The sequence below is a fragment of the Grampus griseus genome (assembly GCF_964374135.1).
Source record: "Grampus griseus genome assembly, chromosome: 7".
Lineage (NCBI taxonomy): Eukaryota > Metazoa > Chordata > Mammalia > Artiodactyla > Delphinidae > Grampus > Grampus griseus.
This window is the reverse complement of record NC_139001.1, coordinates 102209719-102237354: the sequence shown is the minus strand read 5'-3', so window position 1 is coordinate 102237354 and position 27636 is coordinate 102209719. Positions and strand designations below refer to the sequence as shown.

Genomic DNA, 27636 nt, shown 5'->3' with positions numbered 1-27636 from the left:
TGTTCTAAATGAATAACATTATCTGGAAGATAGAATAATAAATTACAGTAGTATGTTTACCACCACTATAGTTAAGATTGTGTACGTATATTCAATAGGAAATCCTCTTAGGATTTTCACACTTTCAGCCTTAAAACATAAGAGCAGATTAAAGTTTGGCATACAAGATCTCAGTCTGACAGAAATGGTTTTAAAATCAAAACTGGAAAAATATCTAGTTGACATATTAAGAGAGCATGAGCACATGCACACACACACACACACACACACACTCTCTCTCTCTCTCCCTCACTCAGTCCTACACACACACACATACACACCCCTCCAGAGTAAGCAGATTTCACCCTTGTGTATCAGACGATTGCCATCAATTTCAAAAATAAAAACTGGGGGAAAAGGTTAACTAAGACTATGTTTAAATCATACTCAAAAGGCTCCAGTTGTTGGAAAAATATGCACAAAACTGTTACCAGGATCCTTACCATGCACAATATGCCATCCCAATACATTCTAAAACAACACATTCTTGAACTTTTCATTAATGGGCGGCGCATGGATACATAAGAAATTATGTGCCCATCCACTCCTCGGATGCAATCCACTGACAATCAATCATATGAAGCAGCCCAGCTCAAATGGTTCTCTTTACAGAACCCAACAGATTACAGAACCCAAGACAACTAGAAACTTCATTTTGACCTGTTCAGGAATTCTTATGTGTTCCATGCGCAAAAGCAGTGTAATACTGTACTGCAAATGACAGTTAATATCACTTAACACTTTGTAGCACTCCAGAAGGTCATTTTGTATTTGTAAAACATATTTACTCTAGTTAAATTTTTCAATGGTCCTTACTTTTAATTATATGTATTCTTCCAGATTTAGACTCAAAACAATTTGATGCTGATAAACTCTCCTGCTGATCACTTTCACCTCCAGCAAAATCTGTTGAAACAAAAATTACTCTTTGGACTCTCTCCAGTAATGCAGGTATGAAAATGTTCCCTGGAAGTTCTTTTTCATCATATATTAAAACACCCAAAGCTCTCTGAGACAACATTAAAATAGAAACTAACCACACATTAGGGCACCCATAACTCGTACTGCTATATATTAGAAAAATAAAAAGGCACAACAGTAAGCAAAAGAGAATATACCACTTTCCATTTGCTTTTTTTTTTTTTTTGGCTTTCCTCATATTTTATTTCAGTAAGTCTATAAATTGTTCAAAGCATTCTTATACTCTGCATGACGATAACTGAATATTCTGGCACATCAACATTGTGATACAATATATGGTATGTCTAAAAAATTAAAAATTTCATCTATTAATCAACATATTTTTTAATGTAGTGCATATATATTTTACAGTTATTTAAGTCAAATACATAAAGGTTTGTACTTGATTTACAGATGAAGCAATCACAGATTGCAGTAACATATGTATGTGTGTATATGTGTGTATATGTATACACACACCAATTAAGGGAAAAACTGCATCCTGGCAATTTTATAGTCCGAAGTATTGTTGGTATAGCTATCATTTACATGCCCTTTTCGTCTTGTTTTTCTGTACAAAAGATATGTTTTTGCCTTCTTCATTCTTGATGAGATTTTTCTGCGATAACTTTACATTCATACTGTAAAAATTAAAAGGTTAAAAGGTTAACAGATTAACGTTTACTTTGAATAGCAATTTCCATATAAACTAAAAAGGTCTAAACTTAATAGTTTATTAACATATGCCCACTTTATTCCTCAAAGAATCTGAGAGTTATACAACTATTAGGATTAAATGACAATTATGAAAGGAAAAAAGAAATTCGCATTCTAGAACTGAAAGGGGCATAGCCAAAAGCAGGGAAAAAATGATATTTCTACATTACAAGTAAATGATAACAGTATATGATTTAGATCAATCCTAGAACATGAAAGGAAGCAAAATAAATTTCTTTGTGTGCTCACTAAGGCATATTAGCAAAGGAAAGGTCATGAACTTAAGGACAGGACTAATATTGTGAATTCAGATAATATTTTTTCAAATAACTTTAAAATTGAAAGGAAAAAATCTACTATATTAGCAAAAGCTTCTGGTCAAAACGATATTTTGAAAGGACAGCTATTAAAATGTCTACCCATAATTCAAAATAAAGAAAACCAATGGATTTAGGATAACTGGGTGGCTAGACTACCAAAATGACAGCAATGTAAACCACTCAATTCTCTCAGCTGGCTAAAATGGTAAAAGTGACAGCACCTATTCATGAAACCGCTGTGGTATCTGAATGCCAGTCCCTGACCTTTGCCCTCTCTGACTGGGCTTATCAACAATGTCCTTTTCCTTCTTAACTAAAATGATCAAACATCTTGATTTGCTGGAGATAGTCCTAATTTATATTTATTGTAGCAACATAGTTATAAGCAGCGCTTCTTCTCACTTTTAAAACTGTCCCTTTTTCATGGAGTAGAAACGTATAGATTAATAAAATAAATAAATTAATTAATAAAAATTGGAGGATAGATCGTATCACCCTATCTATAACACATTTTAGCTTTTCTATCCAGTGGTTCTTTCCATTTTTAATACACTTGTGATTAAATTCTTCCAAATGACTTATTCTATTGCTGTATGGAGAAAACTTGTCTTACATCTCAATAACAGAAAGGAAAGTAAATGAGCATGAGCTTACCATTGCCAGTTGTCGACCAATGTTTCCCATTGTTATGCCTCCAGCAAAAAATATACATGGTAACCAAGAGCGAACATAGAGAAAATCTGGAGATGTATATCTAGAATAATAGAAAGATTTTTAACAACTCACAAAGGAAGTACAATGACACTTATTAAGATAATTACAATGGAAATAAGTTACAAAATAAGTTACTCTGTAGATTAAACTGGCTAATGCAATTTTAAAATCTCAATTCTGAGACTTTAGGAAACAAGCACCAAAAAGAATACTTACTGATAAACACCATTATAGACTAGCAGTTGAGTGACCAAAGTTGCCAAGAAAGCAATTCCTATTCCAAGGCCAAAACCACTTCTAGATCTATCAAAAGTCCACCACAGTCCAATGGATAGTGCAGCCAGTGTGAGAGACAACTGTATGTTGTTATCAAAATCCACTTTCTGAGATCAGTGTTAAAGAGTCATCTTTAAATTTGTAACCAAATAAAATCACCTGTTCATTTTTCTAAAATAAAAGATGTTACTGTTGAGAAGGGAATAGACTGCATAGTCTAGAGTGCATTCAGGTTTTTAATACAGTGTACAAGACTAGGGAGGCTTAAAACTATCTCCGATATGTACTAAAGACGCACAGAGGGCATGATACTTCACTAACAGATCTCACTGACGTGTTAATCTCTCCAAAAAAATGGCACAGTATATACACTGCCCATTATCAGATCAGATCCATTATTTAAGAAATGCTTTCCTTGCAAAAAAATGTAACTAGAAGCCTCGAAACACAAGTATTGCTAAAGGAACACACTTTCGCCAAAAAGGAAACCGATATTACTTCTCAAACAGGCTTAGAATTACTTGAGAATCATACAGGAACTTGCAAATAGAAGAGTTGACAGCTATTTAACAGGGTACCACATTCTCTATGTGATTTACTGACAGACACATTTTATAATAATGCAGTCCAGAAACAAGAGTACCAAGGACACACTATCCCTTTCTATTATGTCAACTGTTCTAGTTTTAATTTGTTGAGGATAAAGCCCTGAAGTGAACATTATCTTGCAACCTGCCAAGCTATTTTGGTGCCTGAGACTTTCTGGTATAGGACAGTTTGCTCAAATGATGTTTTATTTCCGTCACCTACTTAAGCACCTATTCACAAATGTACAGCCCTTTTCTACTTCAAAATCTCTGGGTAAAACGAAGCTTTATAAATTCAATTTTCTCATTTCTTTGCTAGAGGATTACACTAAAGGAATTAATTTCAAGTGTCATTAAAAGAGCATTATCTATGTCCCAAAGGCCACATCTTGGCTCTATATCCAGCTCCCCAGAGGATACTATATATCTTGCCAAACTGGCCATGCTGCAACTACAGAGAAGAGAGGGGAAGCTCCAAAAATACATATAAAACCCTCTTCCACTTCCTTTAACACCCTGCTGTTTACCACCATTCCCCCCTCCTACCCAACCAGCGGGTATCCTGAACGCCCAGACTGCCATTCTTGGTCAGTCCTTGTTTAGGCTTGATTTATCAAGAGACCTATAGTCTATGGCATGCTTTCTGAAAAAGCTTTTATTCTTTAGTGAGTATTATACCTCAAATTCCAAAGAAGCACTTGTGCACTCTGATTTCTCTATGCAATAAACATTCTTGTAAAGACTGGAATTTGACATTAACTGGGTTCTATCTTTGCTGACTAAATTAACTTTGCTAAGAGTCAAAGCAAAATAAGGAGGCTTCTAGGGTACAGGTAAAACATCAATCTTAAAAATAGTACAATGTGATTTTCTAAAGTCTAAGTAACCTAATATTAAGTCTGTGTTATATATTTTGTAAACATTTTGGATTCTGCTTAAAGGATGAACAGAATAGCTAAGATGACTATATTTAAGGATTTCATTGAGAGGAAGAAAAGAATGACCAAAGTAAAGAATTTAAATTAGATATGTAAGTCTTTTTAATTCCAGAAAAGGTTATCTAAATTACTCAACTTAAAAATACCTGAACTGTCTAGGATAGAAAGGTCTAATCCACCAGACAGAGACGAATTTACACACTTGTGGGGCTCCTTGGTAGGAGAAGGAATGTTCCTAGACTCGAGTCAGGATCTCCAGGGTCTGGCCTCAGCTCTGGAGCAGCCTTGCAGTATGTATGATTTAGCAAAGTACGAAACCTCTCTAGCTTTCATTTCTCTTATTATCTTTATAAAGAAAATGTGGAACTAGGGGATTTCTAAGTTTTCTTCTAGATATAATATTGTACGAGTCTACCTTTTTAAAGTCCTCCTAACCACTAGATTTGTTTGTTATAAAATCCTAATTCTCAAAGATTTCACCAAACTAAACATTTTGGGAAAGTCTTTAAGACAAAAGGGTAAAAAACAAAATAATAAGAGCCACTGAGGGACTTCCAAATTCACAGATCTCCAAGAGCCAGCGTGACTAGGAACAGAAAGGTAGACGTGCTTTCAGAATCTAGGACCCTTCTTTCCTTGGTTCCTCTTCTCCAGCTTCTCCAAAACACCTCAATACATGCTGTTAGAGACGCTGGAATCTCCTTGCCCCGTGACCCACACTCTCTCCAGCTAACTGCCAGCCCTGAGCCCAGCGCAGAGTTACAGGAGGAAACCTTGGTCAGCCTGAGTCACACATCTTCTCTTCCCCAAAGAGAAGGCTCCTGCCACCTCCATCCTCTAAGCCATCTCTTCCAGAAAAGGGAAGACTGAACTAGCATTTCCCAGATCCTCTTCTACAAAGGGAAGTTGGGAGGTCAGCAGGGCAGGGAGGAAGTAGGGAGGATGACAGGATAAAATCCTTATGAGGGCAAAAACTTTTGTTCTGGGGGTGGACATTTTTTTCTGGGGGGTAGAAGCAGAGGAGATGTGGGACATAGAGGCTACCATATCCTTCTAGCCAGGACACTATGAAAATACTCATTAATCACTAAATTAAAATATCAAAATCCTCAAAATGATCAAACTTTAAAAATATGTAACTTAGGAAAAAAAGTTCTTTTGGGCCACAGTCTAAGTTGGCTATTTCTGCCTCTGCCACTTTTAAGAACATTTATGTGGTTTGTTGGTGTTGATTAAAACCAATAAATAACAGTCTTTAAAATATATATATATATATATATATTCTTCAAATTAAAAACAAAACAGAACAAAAAACCAACCAGCACCTGAAGCCACCAGATGTCCTGACAAATCTTAAATGAAGAGAGAAAAGAAATTCCTTTGAAAATGTATCTGTTTCAATGCTAGTTACCAAAACTAGATGGAGGTAATCAAGTAACCTAATTTAAGAAAACCATGTAAATTTTTTAAATGTGCAAAGTTCTGAGTGATATCGAAAAATAGGGATTGAAATGAAAGGCTATACCCCACACTGTAATTGCCCAGGTGCTCCCATGATGCTTCAACAATGCGGCGTGCATTCTTTTTATGACTAAGTGGGCATATCACAATTTGACAACAGTGGAGTTGCGAGGGACTGTTTAACCTTTGGTTTGTCAAAAGCTGCTTTGTTATTACGCATTTCATTACTGCAGGAAGGATACAGCGCTGGCATGATTTATACCAACAAAGACAGCTACACACCGCATTACACTGGACCACTCTCTTTTAAATTTATGTGGTTCTCCTAGATGCCTGTCAATGCAGGGGTATAATAACCCAATCACGGCTGTGGGGAAAAAAAGGGAAAAAATTAAGTCATCTCCAATGGTATACAGGCAAAACTTAAGCTAAGAGTCACAACAACCATCATAAGCATTTGAAAGATTCTCTAGAAAAGCTTTTCAACTTACTTAACATTAATCGTTGATATTTTAAACTTACCTTCCAAAAGAAAAAAAAAGTGAGGATAACACCATCGAAGACAGCATTGTAAACGAGTACAACAGTACTCTCAATTATAATAGGCAAAACACTACTTCAGCGTATGATTCAGAATTTAGCAGATTGGACTAGATGATTCATGCTACTTCTCTACTACTAATATCTCTGAGACTTGGAAAGCATCAAAGCAGTTGGCAGTTAAGCAATGTTCTCTCTAAGCTACATAACCATGAAGCATGCTATGAAATGTCACAAATCTAAAGAGAATCTCGAAGTGTAAACACGTACAAGCTCATCATATACGTTGTATTAGATGGCTATAGCTGTCCTGCCACACATACAATTCTTGTCCCCCCAGCTTCTTGTCTCACTCAGTCTCTTGTGTCTAGTGCCTTGTCCGGACAACTCCCTTCCAACCTGGCCCTCTAATGAGACTCTAGGTCAGACTGTCAAAGCAGGGAAACTTGCAACAGAAATCTACTTGTAAGACTCATTCTGCAGAGGACAGATGGAGGAAACATGGTCTACAGAATTATATGTTTTCAGTTAAAATTTAAATCCACTGTTAAAAGATCAGAAAAAACCTTTTTGGTATATTTCTGCATTTTGGAAAGAATATTTTGAATACTAATGGTGCAATTAATCAGTATGAATAACTCAATTTTTAACTTAAATACTTGACAAACCTCAACATTTTATTCATTCACTGGGAGAAGATTTTAAATGCTAAGTTAGTCATTAAAAAAAGAGTATTTCATGAACCAAAACATTCTTCAACAAGTTTTAAGGAGAATATACTTCTACAGATTAAATTTAACAGGAAATAGCTGGGCAGCTTTAATTTGCTCATCTTCCTAAAAACAGAATGTTTATGCTGCCATTTGGTAATAAAAACACAACTGTCACATCAGTTCAAAAGTATGTTTAAAATGTCCAGTATTACCTATGATGTATCATGAAATTATTGCACCCAAACCTATGCCTGAGGGGTTAGAAGCCCCTGCCTGGCCTGGTACTGGCTAGCTCTATCTCACAAACAATGCATTCAATCTTAAAGGAAAAACAGAAATCAATTAATATCAAACATCAGAGGCTAGCAGACCAATGGAACAGCATGAAAACCAGGCTGCACCGTCACCCCTTCATCTGGAGTGGAGATGTTGCAATGATGCAGACATTTTCTAACCCGCAAAACTGAAAGTGCTCTTCTGATTAGGCTTTTGCTGAGGATAGATGGTTCACAGACCATCAAGACATTAACAACAAACTTCAGCAACGCAGAGCTCCAACAGCTACCAGTAAATTTAAAAGTTTCAAATTATATTCCTATTTAAAAGGTTCTGCTCTAAAATCCTGTGAGATTAACTGACAGCATTTCCAAATTTCTACAAAATTAAAGTGGCAACAAGCATGCCTAACAGTTGAAATATATCTAAATGAATATTACCTCTTTTTTGTTCTCAAGGGGTCATGAAACTGGCAGCTCATGTGTCATCCCTCACTCTCTCTCTCTCTCTCTCTCTCTTTCTTCCCTTTGCCTGTTGCTGAGGAAATCAACTAAGATCAGATATTCCAAGTCAATTTTCCTCAGCAGCTGATGCCATAGGTAAAGAATTATCACACAGAGAGTACTGATGTGTGTGCAAAGATATAAATCAGTAAAATTGACTGTATTTTTATGCATGTGATGTCAGACTCACACATGAGAGACAATTGAGGAGAGAAAGCAAAAACACAAAAAGAAATTTAAACTGCCACGCTGCCAACCTTGGGATTTGCCAATAAAAATCAAATCCATTGAGTATGCATGGTTCTTGGACGCTCACTGAGAGGGAGAATTCGAGGGAGCTTGTCACTTCGCGTTAAACGTCTTCTTTCTTTCCTTTAAATAAAGGCCTGGCAGAGTCTGAGAGCAACATCTACAGCACAGTGAGGCTGCACTGTTCAGAGCTCAGCAGAAGTGTGTCTGGCCTTCTTGTCCTCTTCCTCCACTTTCTTATTTTAACAAGAGAGACTGTTAAAATCATGCCTGTGTAAAATCATATGCAAACACAGTCCTGCTTAATCAGATGGTTCTCTGATGCAAAAACCACATTTCTTGTGATATATTTCAGTTATTTCCCAGTGACTAGTTGAAGGGTACCAAGACCAAAAACAAGAGAAGTTTGTAAAATGTCAATATTAAGTCATCATTTTTCATGGTCATGTTTTTAATGCAGTGCTGCGCTAAGAGAAACAGTTAAATCAAACATTTTTCAAGGAAAAGGGGCTGAAAAAGCACAACCACTGAATGAGATATACTTCCATGGAAAACTACGACAGGATAAGCAATGTGTTCATCCAACAAATACTTAAACCTCCATAATGTGTTGAGTTCTTGGTATTTACTGGGGATTTAAAAAGGGAAAATGAGTAAGACATGACCCCCGTCCCAAAGTGACCACAGAAACAATTAAGTAGAGTAACGTGTTAGGGGCAGCACTGAAGGGCCCGGGGGTCCAGTCTTCTGGTGTGTGCCGAGGGGAAGCAGGGTGCGAGCGTGTCAGGAAAGCTTCATAGAAGAGGTGACCCTTGAGGCAGGAGTGTTCAGCAGGTGAGTGGTCTGGAAAGGGCTTTCTAATCAAAGGAAAGCATTTGAGGAAAAGCACAGACAACAGAAAATACCTGGTATCATCTGGAAACTGGAAACTTTAGGCGGAAAGGGAGTTTCGGGTCCAGAAAGAGTCTGAGAAGGATACAAGTTGGCGGGGGCCATATCACAGAGACTTGCCCCACAGTCACTGGGAAAATAACACCATCACACTTGTGCCAGAGAGAGGGCCAATCGTTCTTCCAGCAGTGAGTGTACAACACAGGACAGGAGAGAAGGGACTTGGGGTGCAGGGGGGACAAAATCAGAGGCAGAAAAAGAAAAGACTGAAAATTCCAAGCAGAGCGGTTGAGGGCCTAGACCAAGAAAGAGACAAGGGAGAGATGTAAAACTTGGAAACCAGATGTGGGCAGTGAGAGACAAAGGGAGGAGCCTTCTAAGACTCTCCAGGAATTGGGTGACTGACTGCACGACTCAACAGAAAAGATCTGTTTGTTTTCATTTTTAAATTAGATATTAACTTGACTCGTGATTTGTTAGTCAACTTCTCCGGTTATTTTATCCACACAATCTTTTTTCTCCTATTTATTCCTCAGAGAGATTCCTTTGTAGCTCTCAATCACATTCAAGAGGTTCTTAACTCCAATTCCAATGCACTGCACACGTAAAGAAGTTAACCAACTTGAAACACCAAACATTATTAAACTAAAAAAAGAGAACCAGGAAAAGGAAAATGGGATCAAAAGGAGTTTATCAGAGTCCTCTACTAGTTGTCCCTCCAGAAGCACCACTAGCAAATTTTCCAGCACTGGGTTTACAAGTAGAAAGTGGTGATTCTGGAGACCCTCCAGAAGGTAGCTGCTCAGTCTACGAATATTAATTGGACAGGAAAATCAAAGGACAATTATCAGTTTTTCTGATTTAACATGATAAGAGCTTTGAAAATGCACAACAACACATATACACAAAAACATATACATACCATATACACAACGCAAACTGTACACACTGTTTCTTACAGCATTTACTTTTTTCTTTAATATTTTCCCTAAAATTGGAGGGGGCAGTGATTATGCAAGAGTCCATTTTCCATCTTTGGCAACTTACACAAACCTGGTATCCTCACCCCCCACCTACTAAACACCATGACCTACCCAACATCAACAGCAGCGTTAACTGGAATCTCAATTCCCCAAGGCCTCTCTCCCTTCATTTGCTGGGCACCTCATAGAATGCACTGCTTTCAGAAGAAACACTTAAGCAAGAAACGTAAATGCAAATCCTCCACATGGAATGATATGAGGTTAGGTTTGTAAGTGTGACAAGCCTAGCGGCTGGGAGAAGGCAGGAAAGTAGGGACAAAGTGACTAAAATGTAGCATTAACATTACAAGTTTTCCTTCCTAAATGTGAGTTTGTGGCAAAAGCGCCCATATCACAGGCAGAGATGTAACCCCTGTTCCTCTCCATAATAGAGGTAGAATGAAACCTCAGCCAAGTTCTCCTGCCCTAGCCCAGAATGTGTAGCACAGGCCACTGCACTCCATCCAAGCCTGGCACTTAGTCTGGAAGGTTCAAAAGAGATACCCAATAGAGGGAAGGATGAGTGGCTCCCTCTGCCCCCTTCCCCAGCATGTGATGTTTCACCTAGCCATGCCATTCCTTGGCTCTGGAACCCTGGACTCATTGATATCCTCTCCTTATCTGTTTCCTCAACCCCCCAAAATAGGCACAATGCAAACATCTCACTCCCAACGTTGCCCTACAGATCCCTGGGGTTAAGGGATATGCCCAGAACATCAGTAGACATTCAATAAGCAATCATTTCCCTCCCTTGACCTTCCTTTTGTCTATTCTGAAAAGACATGTTCTTCCAAGTCCTGAAAAGCTTCTATTAGTAGCGAGACAGCAGCTCTACCATAGGAGAAAATAAACAAAGAAGTAGAAAAAGTCATTGGGAAAACTTTTTTTCTTCTGAACTTAAGTGAAAGAAAGGAAAATACATGAGGGCTGGTAGACACAACAGAGAATAATAAAACGTAATTTATGCTTTGTCTGTTTGGACTATGTTGCCTGTTCTCTCAGAGAATAACAACAGATCTGGGGAAACTAAGAATCATCACCTTTACAAGTTCTCTTTTAATGGGAATGTTGTAATAGTGAGACATCAATATATAAACCATGCTGAAACCTTACCACCAAAATGCCCTTCAATCCACACAATGGGATTATGTAATTGTCCAGTAAGTTTCCCAAGGTCATTTTAAAATGTCTCACACCTAACTCCTCACTGTTGGCCCTCTAGCTCTAGGACGGAAATCAAGGAGGATCTACATTATATTGCAAGGTAGTTATGTATATTAGGTGTGAGACACCAAATGGACATTCGTAAAAGCGCTTTTCTCTCTCAATCAGAATTATCTTCTACCACGTGATTATGGCTTCCTTCTATTACTTTATTATATAAAATAGTATCAGTCTATTGGTCTCATTAGAAAAAGCTGAAGAGCTATCCATCATGGAAGCGCATCATCAATACAGCATTCTGAAATGCTCCACTTTATCCAATACACACCGTCCACCAAAAACAAGATCTAAATAGGATAATAATGAGTTTAAGCAAAGAGAATCTACCTTACTGATCTCTTTAAGAATCTATTATTCTGAATGTATATCTAAAAACAAGATGCCAAGAAAAAAAGCACATGCAAAAATGTAAAAAATAACAACATGAAGCTTTAAACTTGAATAAAACTATAGTCAATCTTTGAACAACATGAGGGTTAGGGGCACCAACCCTCCATACAATCAAATATCTGAATATAACTTTACAGTCAGCCCTCTGTATCCACAGTTCCACATCCACAGATTCAACCAACCTCGCACTGTGTAGTACGTATTTATTGAAAAACATCCACACATAAATTCCACCTTATGTTGTTCAAGGGTCGACTGTCATCATCTTTCAAGTTTTTATCTACTTCAAAAACCAGAGGATAACATACATGTCAAAACCTTAAAACTAAACAGTGATGATGATCAACAAAATAACTTAAAATAAGTTTATATGAGATGGATTGACGAAAGAACAAAATTAAGAGGTTAAAAGCCTCATCCCTAAGAGAATCAAGATTGTTTTTAGGATTGAATTTTTAAAAGTCATATGGGTCAGTCAGATAGAAATCAGACACAAAAGAGTACAAACTCTATGATTCCATTTATATCACATTCTAGAACAGGCAAAAATAATCCAGTGACAGCCTGAGGCTGGGGGTAGGCTGCAAAAAGGCACAGGAGAATTTAGGGGGTAATAGAAATGTTCTATACCTGGATTGTGGTGGTAGTTACATGACTTCTATGTATTTGTCTAAACTCATCAAACTGTTCATTTAAAACAGGTCTATTGCACTCTATTTAAATTACACCTCAATAAAGCTAATTTTTTTAAAGTATTGCCCAGACAATATTGACACTCATTTACCCTAATTCCTTTCTAAGTGTTACAGACATGGCCTTCACGTACCTGAAGCTGTGCCACAGCATGGCGGTACCCACCATGCTGAAGAAAAGATGCTTGCAATCACATCAGGTGGAAAGAGCGTCACATTTCTCTGAATCTGAAGTAAATTTAACACTAATGCAAGAAATACTCCAATAAAAAACAGCACTACTCCTCGAATCATCAAGTTCACAGTTCGGCTAGTGACAGATGAGATATAGGGACCACACTTTTTGGGCCCAGGTGACTGTGTCTCTCCTTCCGCCATGGTTTCATAAGTTCAGTAAGTCAGCAAAAAAATTTTAAAAAGAGGAAGAAGAAATGGCTTCTCAGCTGAAAAGCCAACTGCCTGAACCAAAGCAGATTGGCGTTTCAACAATATTGCATCTCGTCCTAAAATAGGACCTACCAGAAATCCTGCAAGAGATAAGAAAAAAGAAATCAATGTGTCTAATTAATGACTATACAATTTTCCTGATTTCAATACTAATTCATTTTAAAGGCCAAATAATGAATTGACAAGCTTATATATTTATTTAAATTATTTACTGAATAAGAAGACATTTAAAAAGCATTTTATATGAATGATGTAATAAAAAATAAAGTGCTAAATCTATATTTACTAGGACAGAATTAGTGAGCTAAGAGACTAAAAGGTTAGAATAATAGTAAAAACAGCTAGCCCCACATCAGTGAAAAAAGCAGGACGGGTTATCTGAGACACTTCTACTAGAAACTGGAAGATCAAAATCAGGTTTCTGTTTCTTCTACCCAAATCTCCAAGCCCAAGTAACTGATGGGCTTGGAGATTTAGGTAGAAATTTTTACACTTTACAGAAAATAAATAAATTTCTACTTTACAGAAAATCAACATATTCTGACTGAAAATGTTACATTGCTCTGAATAAAATGTGACTTGCTCGTGAGGACCATCTCCATAGGGGAATAAAATGATCTCTTTTGATGTTTAATGTTGATATATGTGAATTTCTGCACAAAAGTATCTTACAAAAAAACAGACGACCACCCACTCACTCACACATACACCAATCACAGAAACCAGACCTGACCCGCTGTCACCAGGGCCCGAGTTGTGTCCCACCCCTGCCTTGACCCGGTCTGCCCTTGTTGCAATCATGGGAGCTATTATGAGAAAGCTGCAGTAGGAAGCAGAAGAAAGTGAGCTAAGAAAATAACGAATAACCTCTTGGCTAGATGCTAAGAAGTTTGATCCACATGGCTAAAACCTAGAACTTTGCAAATACAGTCACTCTAGGTATTCACTCACCCCTCTAAACCAACGTGAACTTTCCTTTGTATATGTTTAAGACAAGTAACATTTGAGGCTATCTAGGAGCTGTCCTTTTAACTCTCACAATAACCCTAACAGGTAAGTGCAATTATGTCCATTTTACAGGTGAGGTGTAAAAGCAAAGAAAGGTTAAGTCACTCAACCAAGTTTCCAGCCTTAGTAAGAGGGCAAGCTGGGATTCAAATCCATGCAGTCTGTCTGGCTCCAAAGCCCTCATTCATACCATTATGTTCAGCCTCCCAAATTGTTACATGTTGCCCTAAATTCTTTTTCTATGAATACTTTTTTTGAAGTGGGAAAGTATTATACAGACTATTTTCATAACTTACCATTATCCCACCTAACAGTATATCTTGGGATATTTCCTTTGAATCTCTAAGTATTTAATTTAAACCTTTACTATGGCACTTCTTATAGGTACCTTATGATGATATGTATAGTTGCTTTACAGATTATAAAATTTCTATGTAGGTCTTATTCACTATCAAGTTTTTGCTGTGCCTACGTACCCAGACAGGTACGTGCCTAGCTCATAGTAGGAGCTCTACATATTCATATTTGTTTCATTAAATTAGGTTAACTCCTTTTGAATCAAAGTATATTGGGTTAAGCAGGCCTTTTTTTTTTTTAACATCTTTATTGGTGTATAATTGCTTTACGATGCTGTGTTAGTTTCTGCTTTGTAACAAAGTGAATCATCTATACATATACATATATCCCCATATCTCCTCCCTCCCACCCTCCCTAGCCCACCCCTCTAGGTGGTCACAAAGCACCGAGATGATCTCCCTGTGCTATGCGGCTGCTTCCCACTACCTATTTTACATTTGGTAGTGTACATATGTCCATGCCACTCTCTCACTTCGTCCCAGCTTACCCTTCCCATTCCCCATGTCCTCAAGTCCATTCCCTACATCTGCATCTTTATTCCTGTCCTGCCCATAGGTTCTTCAGAACATTTATTTATTTATTTTTTTAGATTCCATATATATGGGTTAGCCTATGGTATTTTATTTTTCTCGTTCTGACTTACTTCACTCTGTACGACAGACTCCAGGTCCATCCACCTCACTACAAATAATTCAATTTCGTTTCTTTTTATGGCTGAGTAATATTCCATTGTATATATGTGCCACATCTTCTTTATCCATTCATCTGTCGATGGACACTTAGGTTGCTTCCACGTCCTGCTATTGTAAACAGTACTGCAATGAACATTGTGGTACATGACTCTTTGAATTATGGTTTTCTTAGGATATATGCCCAGTAGTGGGATTGCTGGGTCGTATGGTAGATCTATTTTTAGTTTTTTAAGGAACCTCCATACTGTTCTTCATAGTGGCTGTATCAATTTACATTCCCACCAACAGTGCAACAGGGTTCCCTTTTCTCCACAACCTCTCCAGGATTTATTGTTTGTAGATTTTTTGATGATGGCCATTCTGACTGGTGTGAGGTGATACCTCATTTTAGTTTTGATTTGCATTTCTCTAATGATTAATGACGCTGAGCATCCTTTCATGTGTTTGTTGGCGATCTGTATATCTTCTTGGGAGAAATGTATATTTAGGTCTTCTGCCCATTTTTGGATTGGGTTGTTTGTTTTTTTGATATTGAGCTGCATGAGCTGCTTGTAAATTTTGGAGATTAATCCTTTGTCAGTTGCTTCATTTGCAAATACCTTCTCTCATTCTGAGGGTGGTCTTTTCGTTTTGTTTATGCTTTCCTTTGCTGTGCAAAGGCTTTTAAGTTTCATTAGGTCCCATTTGTTTATTTTTGTTTTTATTTTCATTTCTCTAGGACATGGATCAAAAAGATCTTGCTGTGATTTATGTCATAGAGTGTTCTGCCTATGTTTTCCTGTAACAGTATTATAGTGGCTGGCCTTACATTTAGGTCTTTAATCCATCTGGAGTTTATTTTTGTATATGGTGTTAGGGAGTGTTCTAATTTCATTCTTTTACATGTACCTGTCCGGTTTTCCCAGCACCACTTCTTGAAGAGCCTGTCTTTTCTCCATTGTATATTCTTGCCTCCTTTATCAAAAATAAGGTGACCATATGTGTGTGGGTTTATCTCTGGGCTTCCTATACTGTTTCATTGATCTGTATTTCTATTTTTGTGCCAGTACCATACTGTCTTCATTACTGTAGCTTTGTATTATAGTTTGAAGTCCAGGAGCTTGATTCTTCCAGCTCCGTTTTTCTTTCTCAAGATTGCTTTGGCTACTCGGGGTCTTCTGTGTTTCCATACAAATTGTGAAATTCGTTCCAGTTCTGTGAAAAATGCCATTGGTAGTTTGATAAGGATTGCACTGAATCTGTAGATTGTGTTGGGTAGAATAGTCATTTTCACAGTGTGATTCTTCCAATCCAAGAATATGGTGTATCTCTCTATCTATTTCTATCAACTTTAATTTCTTTCATCAGTGTCTTATAGTTTTCTGCATGCAGGTCTTTGTCTCCTTAGGTAGGTGTATTCCTATGTATTCTATTCTTTTTGTTGCAGTGGTAAATGGGAGTGTTTCCTTAATTTCTCTTCAGATTTTTCATCATTAGTGCATAGGAATGCAAGAGATTTCTGTGCATTAATTTTGTAGCCTGCTACTCTACCAAATTCATTGATTAGCTCTACTAGTTTTCTGGTAGCATCTTTAGGATTCTCTATGTATAGTATCATGTTATCTGTGAACAGTGTCAGCTTTACTTCTTCTTTTCCAAGTTGGATTCCTTTTACTTCTTTTTCTTCTCTGATTGCTGTGGCTAAAACTTCCAAAACTATGTTGAATAAGAGTGGTGAGAGTGGACAACCTTCTCTTGTTCCTGATCTTAGAGGAAATGGTTTCAGTTTTTCACCATAGAGAACGATGTTGGCTGTGGATTTGTCATATATGACCTTTATTATGTTGAGGTAAGTTCCCTCTATGCCTACTTTCTGGAGGGTTTTATCATAAATGGGTGTTGAATTTTGTCCAAAGGTTTTTCTGCCTCTATTGAGAGGATCGTATGGTTTTTCTCCTTCAATTTGTTAATATGGTTTATCACATTGATAGTTTGCATATATTGAAGAACCCTTGCATTCCTGGGGTAAACCCCACTTGATCATGCTGTATGATCCTTTTCATGTGCTACTGGATTCTGTTTGCTAGCATCTTGTTGAGAATTTTTGGATCTATGTTCATCAGTGACATTGGCCTGTAGTTTTCTTTCTTGTGACATCTTTGATTTTGGTATCAGGGTGATGATGGCCTCATAGAATGAGCTTGAGAGTGTTCCTCCCTCTGCTATATTTTGGAAGAGTTTGAGGACAGGTGTTAGCTCTTCTCTAAATGTTTGATAGAATTCACCTGTGAAGCCATCTGGTCCTGGGCTTTTGTTTGTTGGGAGATTTTTAATCACAGTCCTAATTTCAGTGCTTGTGATTGATCTGTGTATATTTCCTATTTCTTCCTGGTTCAGTCTGGGAAGGTTGTGCTTTTCTTAGAATTTGTCCATTTCTTCCAGGCTGTCCATTTTATTAGCATACAGTTGCTTGTAGTAATCTCTCATGATCCTTTGTATTTCTGCAGTGTCAGCTGTTACCTCTCCTTTTTCATTTCTAATTCTATTCATTTGAGTCTTCTCCCTTTTTTTCTTGATGAGTCTGGCTAATGGTCTGTCAATTTTGTTTATCTTCTCAAAGAACCAGTTTTTAGTTTTACTGATCTTTGCTATTGTTTCCTTCATTTCTTTTTCACTTATTTCTGATCTGGTCTTTATGATTTCTTTCCTTCTGCTAACTTTTGGGTTTTTTTGTTCTTCTTTCTCTAATTGCTTTAGGTGTAAGGTTAGGTTGTTTATTTGAGATGTTTCTTGTTTCTAGAGGTAGGATTGTATTGCTATAAATTTCCCTCTTAGAACTGCTTTTGCTGCTTCCCATAGGTTTTAGCTCATCGCGTTTTCATTGTCATTTGTTTCTAGGTATTTTTTAATTTCCTTTTTGATTTCTTCAGTGATGTCTTGATTATTTAGTAGTGTATTGTTTAGCCTCCATGTGTTGGTATTTTTTACAGAATTTTTCCTGCAATTGATACCTAGTCTCATAGCATTGTGGTCGGAAAAGATACTTGATGTGATTTCAATTTTCTTAAATTCACCAAGGCTTGATTTGTGACCCAAGATATGATCTATCCTGGAGAATGTTCCATGAGCACTTGAGAAGAAAGTGTATTCTGTTGTTTTTGGATGGAATGTCTTATAAATATCAATTAAGTCCATCTTGTTTAATATATCATTTAAAGCTTGTGTTTTCTTATTGATTTTCATTTTGGGTGATCTGTCCACTGGTGAAATTGGGGTGTTAAAGTCCCCTACTATGATTGTGTTACTGTCAATTTCCCCTTTTTATGTCTGTTAGCATTTGCCTTGTGTATTGAGGTGCTCCTATGTTGGATGCATAAATATTTACAATTGTTATATCTTCTTCTTGTATTGATGCCTTGATCATTATGTACTGTCCTTCTGTGTCTCTTGTAATAGTCTTTGTTTTAAAGTCTATTTTGTCTCATATGAGAATTGCTAATGCAGCTTTCTTTTGATTTCCATTTGCATGGAATATCTTTTTCCATCCCTTCACTTTCAGTCTGTATGTGTCCCTAGGTCTGAAGTGGGTCTCTTGTAGACAACATATATACAGGTCTTGTTTTTTGGATCCATTCAGTTAGTCTATGTCTTTTGGTTGGAGCATTTAATCCATTTATATTTAAGGTGGTTATCAATATGTATTTTCCTTTACCATATTCTTAATTGTTTGAGTTTGTTATTGTAGGTCTTTTCCTTCCCTTGTGTTTCCTGCCTAGAGAAGTTCCTTTAGCATTTGTCGTAAAGCTGGTTTGGTGGTGCTGAATTTTCTTAGCTTTTGCTTGCCTGTAAAGATTTTAATTTCTCTGTCGAATCTGAATGAGATCTCTCTGGGTAGACTAATCTTGGTTGTAGGGTTTTCCCTTTCATCACTTTAAATATGTGCTGCCACTCCCTTGTGGCTTGCAGAGTTTCTGCTGAAAGATCAGTTGTTAACCTTATGGGGATTCCCTTGTATGTTACTTGTTGCTTTTCCCTTGCTGCTTTTAATATTTTTTCTTTGTATTTAATTGTTGATAGCTTGATTAATATGTGTCTTGGTGTGTTTCCCCTTGGATTTATCCTGTATGGGACTCTCTGAGCTTCCTGGACTTGACTATTTCTTTCCCATATTAGGGAAGTTTTCAACTATAATCTCTTCAAATATTTTCTCAGTCCCTTTCTTTTTCTCTTCTTCTTCTGGGACCCCTATAATTCGAATGTTGGTGCATTTAATGTTGTCCCAGAGGTCTCTGAGACTGTCCTCCATTCTTTTCATTCTTTTTTCTTTATTCTGCTCTGTGGTAGTTATTTCCACTACTTTATCTTCCAGGTCACTTATCCGTTCTTCAGCCTCAGTTATTCTGCTACTGATTCCTTCTAGAAAATTTTAAATTTCATTTTATTGTGTTGCTCATCAGTGTTTGTTTGCTCTTTAGTTCTTCTAGGTCCTTGTTAAAAGTTTCCTGTATTTTCTCCATTCTATTTCCAAGATTTTGGATCATCTTTACTATCATTACTCTGAATTCTTTTTCTGGTAGACTGCCTATTTCCTCTTCATTTTTTTGGTCTGGTGGGTTTTTACCTTGCTCCTTCATCTGCTGTGTGTTTCTCTGTCTTCTCATTTTGCTTAACTTACTGTGTTTGGGGTCTCCTTTTCATAGGCTGCAGATTCGTAGTTCCTGTTGTTTTGACGTCTGCCCCCAGTGGCTAAGGTTGGTTCAGTGGGTTGTGTAGGCTTCCTGGTCGAGGGGACTGGTGCCTGTATTCTGGTGGATAAGGTTGGATCTTGTCTTTCTGGTGGGCAGAACCGCGAGGGACCCCTATAATTCAAATGTTGGTGCGTTTAGTGTCCCAGAGGTCTCTGAGACTGTCTTCAATTCTTTTCATTCTTTTTTCTTTATTCTGCTCTGCAGTAGTTATTTGCACTATTTTATCTTCCAGGTCACTTCTCTGTTTTTCTACCTCAGTTATTCTGCTATTGTTTCCTTCTAGAGAATATTTAATTTCATTTATTGTGTTGTTCATCATTGTTTGTTCTTTAGTTCTTCTAGGTCCTTGTTAAATGTTTCTTGTATCTTCTCCATTCTATTTCCAAGATTTTGGATCATCTTTACTATCATTACTATGAATTCCTTTTCAGTTAGACTTCCTATTTCCTCTTCATTTGTTTGGTCTGGTGGGTTTCTACCTTGCTCCTTCATCTGCTGCGTATTCCTCTGTATTCTCATTTTGCTTAATTTAGTGTGTTTGGGGTCTCCTTTTCATAGGCTGCAGATTCATAGTTCCTGTTGTTTTTGGTGTCTGCCCACAGTGGGTAAGGTTAGTTCAGTGGGTTGTGTAGGCTTCCAGGTGGAGGGGATTGGTATCTGTGCCCTGGTGGATGAGGCGATCTGGATCTTGTCTTTCTGGTGGGCAGGACCGCATCCAGTAGTGTGTTTTGGGGTGTCTGTGACCTTACAATGATTTTAGGCAGCCTCTCTGCTAATGGGTGGGGTTGTGTTCCTGTCTTGCTAGTTGCTTGGCATAGGGTGTCCAGCACTATAGCTTGTTAGTCGTTGAGTGGAGCTGGGTCTTAGGATTGAGATGGAGATCTCTGGGAGAGCTTTCTCTGTTTGATATTACGTAGAGCCACGAGGTCTCTGATAGACCAATGTCCTGAACTCAGCTCTCCCACCTCAGAGGCACAGGCCTGACACCTGGCCGGAGCACCAAGACCCTGTCAGCCACATGGCTCAGAAGAAAAGGGAGAAAAATAAAAAGAAAGAAAAAATAATACTAAAATAAAATAAAATAAAGTTATAAAAATAAAACTATTTTTTAAATTATTAAAAATAAAAAAAATTTAAAAGAAAAAAAAAGGAAGAAGAGAGCAACCAAACCAAAAAGATCCACCAATGATAACAAGCGCTCAAAACTATCCAAAAAAAAAAGCAGACAGACAGAACCCTAGGACAAATGGTAAAAGCAAAGCTATACAGACAAAATCACACAAAGAAGCATACACATACACACTCACAAAAAGAGAAACAGGAAAAAAATATACATATATCTCTATGTAAAAAAAAAAAATGGAACAGAGCAACCAAATCAATAAACAAATCTACCAATAACCATAAACTCTAAATACTAAACAAGATAAACATAAAACCAGAAACAAATTAGATGCAGAAAACAAACCCCCAAGCCTACAGCTGATCCCAAAATCCACCACCTCAATTTTGGGATGATTCGTTGTCTATTCAGGTACTCCACAGATGCAGGGTACATCAAGTTGATTGTGGAGATTAAATCCACTGCTCCTGAGGTTGCACAGAGAAATTTCCCTTTCTCTTCTTTGTTCGCACAGCTCCTGGGGTTCAGCTTTGGATTTGGCCCCTCCTCTGCATGTAGGTCTCCTGAGGGCGTCTGTTCTTTGCTCAGAAAGGACGGGGTTAAAATAGCAGCTGATTAGGGGGCTCTGGCTCACTCAGGCCAGTGGGGCAGAGAGGCATACGGAATGTGGGCCAAGCCTGCGGCGGCAGAGGCCAGCATGACATTGCAACAGCCTGACCTGTGCTGTGTGTTCTCCCGGGGAAGCTGTCCCTGGATCATGGGACCCTGGCAGTGGCAGGCTGCACAGGCTCCCAGGAGGGGAGGTGTGGATAGTGACCTGTGCTTGCACACAGTCTTCTTGGTGGCGGCAGCAGCAGCCTTAGCGTTTCATGCCCGTCTCTGGGGTCCGTGCTGACAGCCACGGCTCGCGCCCATCTCTGTAGCTCATTTAGGCAGTGCTCTGAATCCCCTCTCCTCGCGCACCCTGAAACAACGGTCTCTTGCCTCTTAGGCAGGTCCAGACCTTTTCCCAGACTCCCTCCTGGCTAGCTGTGCACACTAGCCCCCTTCAGACTGTGTTCACGCTGCCAACCCCAGTCCTCTCCCTGGGATCTGACCTCCGAAACCCGAAACCAGAGCCTCAGCTCCCAGCCCCCGCCCGCCCCGGTGGTTGAGCAGACAAGCCTCTCGGGCTGGTGAGTGCTCGTCGGCACCGATCCTCTGTGCGGGAATCTCTCCACTTTGCCCTCCACACCCCTGTTGCTGCGCTCTCCTCGGTGGCTCCAAAGCTCTCCCCCCTCACCGCCCATCTCCGCCAGTGAAGGGGCTTCCTAGTGTGTGGAAACATTTCCTCCTTCACAGCTCCCTCCCAGAGGTGCAGGTCCTGTCCCTATTCTTTTGTCTCTATATTTTCTTTTTTCTTTTGCCCTACCCAGGTCCATGGGGAGTTTCTTGCCTTTTGGGAAGTCTGAGGTCTTCTGCCAGCGTTCAGTAGGTGTTCTGTAGGAGTTGTTCCACATGTAGATGTATTTCTGATGTATCTGTGGGGAGGAAGGTGATCTCCACGTCTTACTCCTCCACCATCTTGAAGGTCTCTCCTAAGCAGGCCTTTTGGAAGGTGAACCTAACCTAGCAGTTAATCATCTTTAAAATATATGTCCTGTAAGCTTCCAAGTTTCAAACTACCTTATAAATGAATTTTGGGAACAAAACCCATGTGTAAACTGGAGGGAGGGGTGGGGGTGTTGAGTTTAGAAATAATCAGTATGAAAATGAGAACATCTGTAAGCACTAGTAACTTTCACAGCCTATCAGTTCCACGTTATAAACAGAAACAATAGACTTTTTTTTACTGTGCCTCTACCACACTCAAAGCTCTGTGCCCAACACCCAAGGGGGGAATTTTATCCTCAAGCTCACAAACCTACTTACTGTACAACATCACTGAGCTCTATAGCTTAGCAGCCTTGAGAAAACAGTACATATTATAGCTGATTCATAGGAAAATATATTCTAAACACCTACTGAAAATCCTAGAAAACATAGAAAACATCTCCCCTTGACCTGGTCTTGCAGACTATTCCTTGCTGTGGTATCCAGCATGTCAGCATGTCATGTGTTCTACAGTGTTCAGTATCTACAGAATTCATCATCATCATTATCATCACGATACAGCACCCATTTATGGAGGGCCTACTCCATGCCAGGCATATAGTAACTCTAATCTTCAAAATAATGCTAAAGGTAGGTATTATCATCCACATTTTACAAATGAAGATATAAAGTCAAAGAGACTTAACAACTTGCCTATGGTCACATGACATGCAGTATTAGAACTGGAATTGTACCTTACATCTGACTGATGCCAAAACCCATCCTCTTTCCTCTAAAACTTGAGTCCCATTCCAGCCCAACTCCTTAGACTTCTTTTTTGGCATCCCCTATAGAAGGGGATTTGGTTACTGAAAAGATGGACAGACACTGGAAAACAATCTTAACTGTAAATATTCTCAAGGTACTAATGTAAATTAATGTCCAACCAGAAAGACCATAAGAATAAATGTACAAACAAATAAATTTTCTTTAAAAGTACTAGATCCAGGAGTAAAAATATGTATTAAAGAAAAAAATCATATGGCCAACTTACATACAGTATTAGACCAAGAGTTGACTCCTCATTTCCCAAACTTCAGCAGACACAACAATACCTCCCGCTTTCTGCTACTAAAACAGCTACTAGAGGACAAAGAGTAAATACACATTTTAAGTAACCCAAATTGCTCTAGTATATCTAGTAAATTGTTTCTGTCTGTGAATTTTTCCAAAAGGGAATTTTATGTTGAATAATATTTTTAAAAGAACAAAACAGCTTCAGTTTTAAAAAGCTATTCTGGTGTGGTAGGTCCCATCTCACATCACACACCAGTGTTTGTCAAAGAGCACTGGCATTTTGGGCAGGGCAATTTCTTGTTGTTTGGAACTGCCCTAAGCATTGAAAAACATTTAGCAGCCCTGGCTCGTGCCCACTAAATGCCAGTGCACGCCCCCTCCCCACTCTGAGATAACCAAACATGGCCTTACATGTTTCCAAATTCCCACAGAGAGGCAATGTTCTCCCACTGAGAGACACTGATTGCTAGACTCTTTCCGCATTCTATTTCCAGGCTGCTAGAAACTTTCTACAATGTTTATTTGTGTAATTCTGCCACAGCTGTTTACTCAACCTTTCTGAAAGTGCTTGTTTATAGTTTCTTCACCCCAAAAGTTGTCTTTAAAAATAACACAACAATTGTTTCATGTTTACCTGAATAAGATTTTTTAAGCTATTTTTTAAGTCCAAAAAGCTAATTTTGTGACTACATAATAATACAATACTATATAATTACTGGAGACAAAAATAAAAGTTAAAATGCTTTAGAATCACAGTATCCTAAAATGTAAGAAATGGAAGGGAATGGGAGTTCATCTCTTCCAGGGGCTATGTGAGTCTGATGTAAAACAAAACCAAAAAAGTTGTGGATATGTGCATTTTTCCGGTTAGGGAGTTGGACATTTTTATATCAAGTACTCAAAAAGTTCATGATCCAAAAGAAGTTAAGAACCAGTGATCTGTTTCCTGGCAAAGCAAATGAGACCCAAAGTGATTAAGTGAAGTGACAAGATCAAGAATGTGTACTACTGGGTCTTGCTACGACAAACATGTAAAGTGAACTCCTAGAAATGGCCAGACTCATCAAAGGGGTAAAAAATTCCACAAGACCATTCACCGCCTACTATGCAACAACTAAGTTCCTAAATAAAGCATGTTGTTTATAATAGTCACACATTAGGGGAGGAGGTTATTTTAAAGTGAAAGCTCTTGGAATAAGTATCCCTAATTTGTTTGTTTTCAAGTTTGGTTTTCTGATTATGTATTGATAATATCTTCCTAGAGCGTATCTATACCTTTAAATGTTACTGTTACAACAGCAATAAATTCGATTCTCAAAATTTTTTTAAAAACCTATATTTGAAAAATTTAGATTACCCAAGAAATAATTTTCTGATCAGGGAAGAAGTCTCTGGTATAAAGATACTATTTAAAAGACAATATCTCAATAGATCCTCAACAATAATCCTAGTAAGTAGGCAGGTGTTTTTAATCCTTAATCTTTTTATTTTACAAAAATAACTTTCTGAGTTTATAAAACTGTTGCCGGGTAGTACCAGGACTAGCTCCAAGCACTCTGACTCCATGTCCAGAGTGTTTCCCATTTCACAACTGCCTTTTCTACAAACACCATACAGAAACAATTTAAATGCCACAAAAGAAACAGTTTTTAAAGCCATGTTGATAAACTACTGTTAATACCAAAATAACACTTTTTTTTTCCAAAAACTGACAAAGAAGAAACTTCCACAGAACATGAAAAATTCTACCTTGAGCCCTGACCTACAATTTCTATAAAGTACGTTACTGAACAAAAAGAAAAATAGTTCAAATAGTTTGGATAGATAATAACAAATCATCAAAACTGGAAAAACGTTATTCCCAGTCTATGGCTTCCTGTCAATGGATTATTATTACCTTCAGGTAAATAAAATAAGTGATTCTCAGCTTTGCAGATGAAAATCAAAGTTTACATTTGCCACTGAAACAACTTCCAGGCAACAGGCATTTGAAAACAAGCATACAAACAAAATCTCCCTAAGAACTGATTAAGTACCAATTGTATTTTAACAATTGCAACACCCCCAAAACCATACAAGATCATTTCTCTTTAAAGGAAGAGCAGTCACAGAAGTATGTTTACTCCCTCAGATTACCTGTCTCTTCAGGTGCTTAGATCAGAAAGGCTACTAAATAATAAAATTAAATTACTACCTCACATCTTTTTTATCCTATGCTCTTGTAATTAGAATGGCATTCTCAAAATAGAATAAGCATTACAGTTAGGAAAAACACACTTAAGTCAATGAAACTCTCCTTAAATAAAAGCACACAAATGTGAATCGTAGGCTATGGACGCTAAAAACTTTTAGCAAGAAAAACATGTTTGCCTTGAAGACCCTGCAACTCATCTTTCCTGTCAACATTAAAACCCAAACACAGAAACCATTAAGCAAGCAACATTTGCATCCCATTATTGCTTTTAAATGACCAATCTCAGTCCCTAAAAAGGTTACTCCATCGTTTGAGAATAATTTTCTGATAACAATAAAAACAAGCTCTGTCATTAAATTTCTCAATTGCATTTTATCCTTTCCTTTTCAGTCCACCACACGTAAAAGCAACAGTTGTCAGTTTAAAAAGAATCAACCTCTTTACCAAATAAATGTACATGATTCACAGCTTCGTCACTTTATATCAGGTATGTACTGAGAACTATAACAAAACACACTACTCAACGTAATGTCCAGAGAAAGAATAAAAGGAGGAAACAGGAAGAGTACGGGGCTATTCTCTGGGGAGCCCTTATTAGTGGGGGCATCCCTTCATTCATTTTTCACTCAATGGTTCCCTATCAGGGCCAAACCCCAAAGTTGGAAGATACAACCTAGCTTCTGCCAGACTGCCTTCATTCCTCCTGCACCCAAGACAGGAGCTTGTCTCCCCCCCCCGCCCCCCCCCCCCAATCCTCAGCTCCATTGCAATAGTGATCCCGGCCAGTCTCGGTGCCCCAGCTGTCAAGACTACTCATTCCTTCTTGAAGCATTTTCTCAATAACCCTACAAAACAGTCAGCTCTTCCTAGTCATATTTCCCTAGACTATCTAGCTAACGCCATACTTCACTAACTTTCTGCCAATGCTAACTGGACATGGGTCACTATCACTTAAGTTTTATCCACACTGCTTTCCTCTACCAGATTGCCAATCCCCACTGACCAACCCTAAAATCCAAGAAACTATCACCAACCGACTTCTAGGTCCTGAAAAGAGTAATCTTTGTCTTTACCATACACCTACTCCAGAGGTTTCCAATTCCAATCCAAAATGCCGAAGTCCCACTCCTCAACCCAATATCAACATACCTTTTGGCGGATTCTAAGCATTCTACAATACCTACCTTTTCGGATCCTTCCCCCTCCCAAGCCTGAGTCTGGTCTCCCTGGCTACGAGCCTGCCGAGTCCTGACAGCTCTATGCTTGACAGCCCGCCGACCTCCACCCCAGCAGATCTCCGGGGTCGCCCTTCCCGCCGTCCTCCAGCCTTCTTTCCGCTCGGACACTCTTCCACTGACCGGGGAGCCTCGGCCTCTCCTAGACCCTCTCCCCGACCCAGGTGTCCCCTTCCGGATCTCGCCGACCCTTCTCCAGGTTAAGCAAAGCCCCTCGCCCTTCAGGCCCCATCTGTGGTCCTAGCTCCTCGTACTTGCCAGCAGGGTTCCCAGGCTGCAAAAACGCAAGCGGTTCCTCTTCCCGAGGGCCACCACCTTCCTCAGGCCCCTTCCCTCAGCACCAAGTCCACCGCGCTTCCCCGGGGAATCCCAACTCACCCCCGCCTCCGCCATCTTCTGGGACCGGCCCCCACGCCCCTCCGCCGCTTCCTCTTCCCCTCCCACAACTCCTCCCGAGCTCCACTGCGCCTGTGCGGCCGACGCGGTTACGCTCGGACGATCGGGGCAGAATAACTTCCGGTTCCCACCGGCGCCAGGTAGTGGGCCCGCGAGCCGGGGCAAAAGAACTTCCGGTCTCCGCGAGGGTAGCGGCCGGCTGTAGGCGTGGACTGTCGAGTGGTGAAAGGCTGGTAGATCCGCTGTTGTTTGCTGACCGGGCAGTCGTCGTTTTTACTGGTACATTTATTAATGAA

The 27636-nt window shown here is 38.8% G+C and overlaps 1 protein-coding gene across 4 annotated transcripts; it reads right to left on the bottom strand.

Moving 5' to 3' along the window:
* Positions 1 to 27401, bottom strand: INSIG2 (insulin induced gene 2; the record flags this gene model as incomplete). 4 transcript variants are annotated; one of them, XM_082658965.1, is made up of 6 exons in its annotated part: positions 27323 to 27401; positions 12647 to 13039; positions 6255 to 6379; positions 2967 to 3133; positions 2691 to 2790; positions 1 to 1640 (listed from the first exon to the last, which is right to left on the bottom strand). In XM_082658965.1, exons 2-6 carry the CDS (start codon positions 12888 to 12890, stop codon positions 1599 to 1601), a joined length of 678 nt encoding a protein of 225 aa, XP_082515091.1. In that variant the 5' UTR covers positions 12891 to 13039; positions 27323 to 27401. The 4 variants fall into 4 exon arrangements, with proteins under 4 accessions (XP_082515091.1, XP_082515092.1, XP_082515089.1 ...); XM_082658966.1 differs by lacking the exons at positions 12647 to 13039; positions 27323 to 27401 and adding an exon at positions 9199 to 9453; XM_082658963.1 differs by lacking the exon at positions 1 to 1640 and having other exon boundaries at positions 2646 to 2790.
* Between the last annotated feature and the right edge of the window lie 235 nt (positions 27402 to 27636).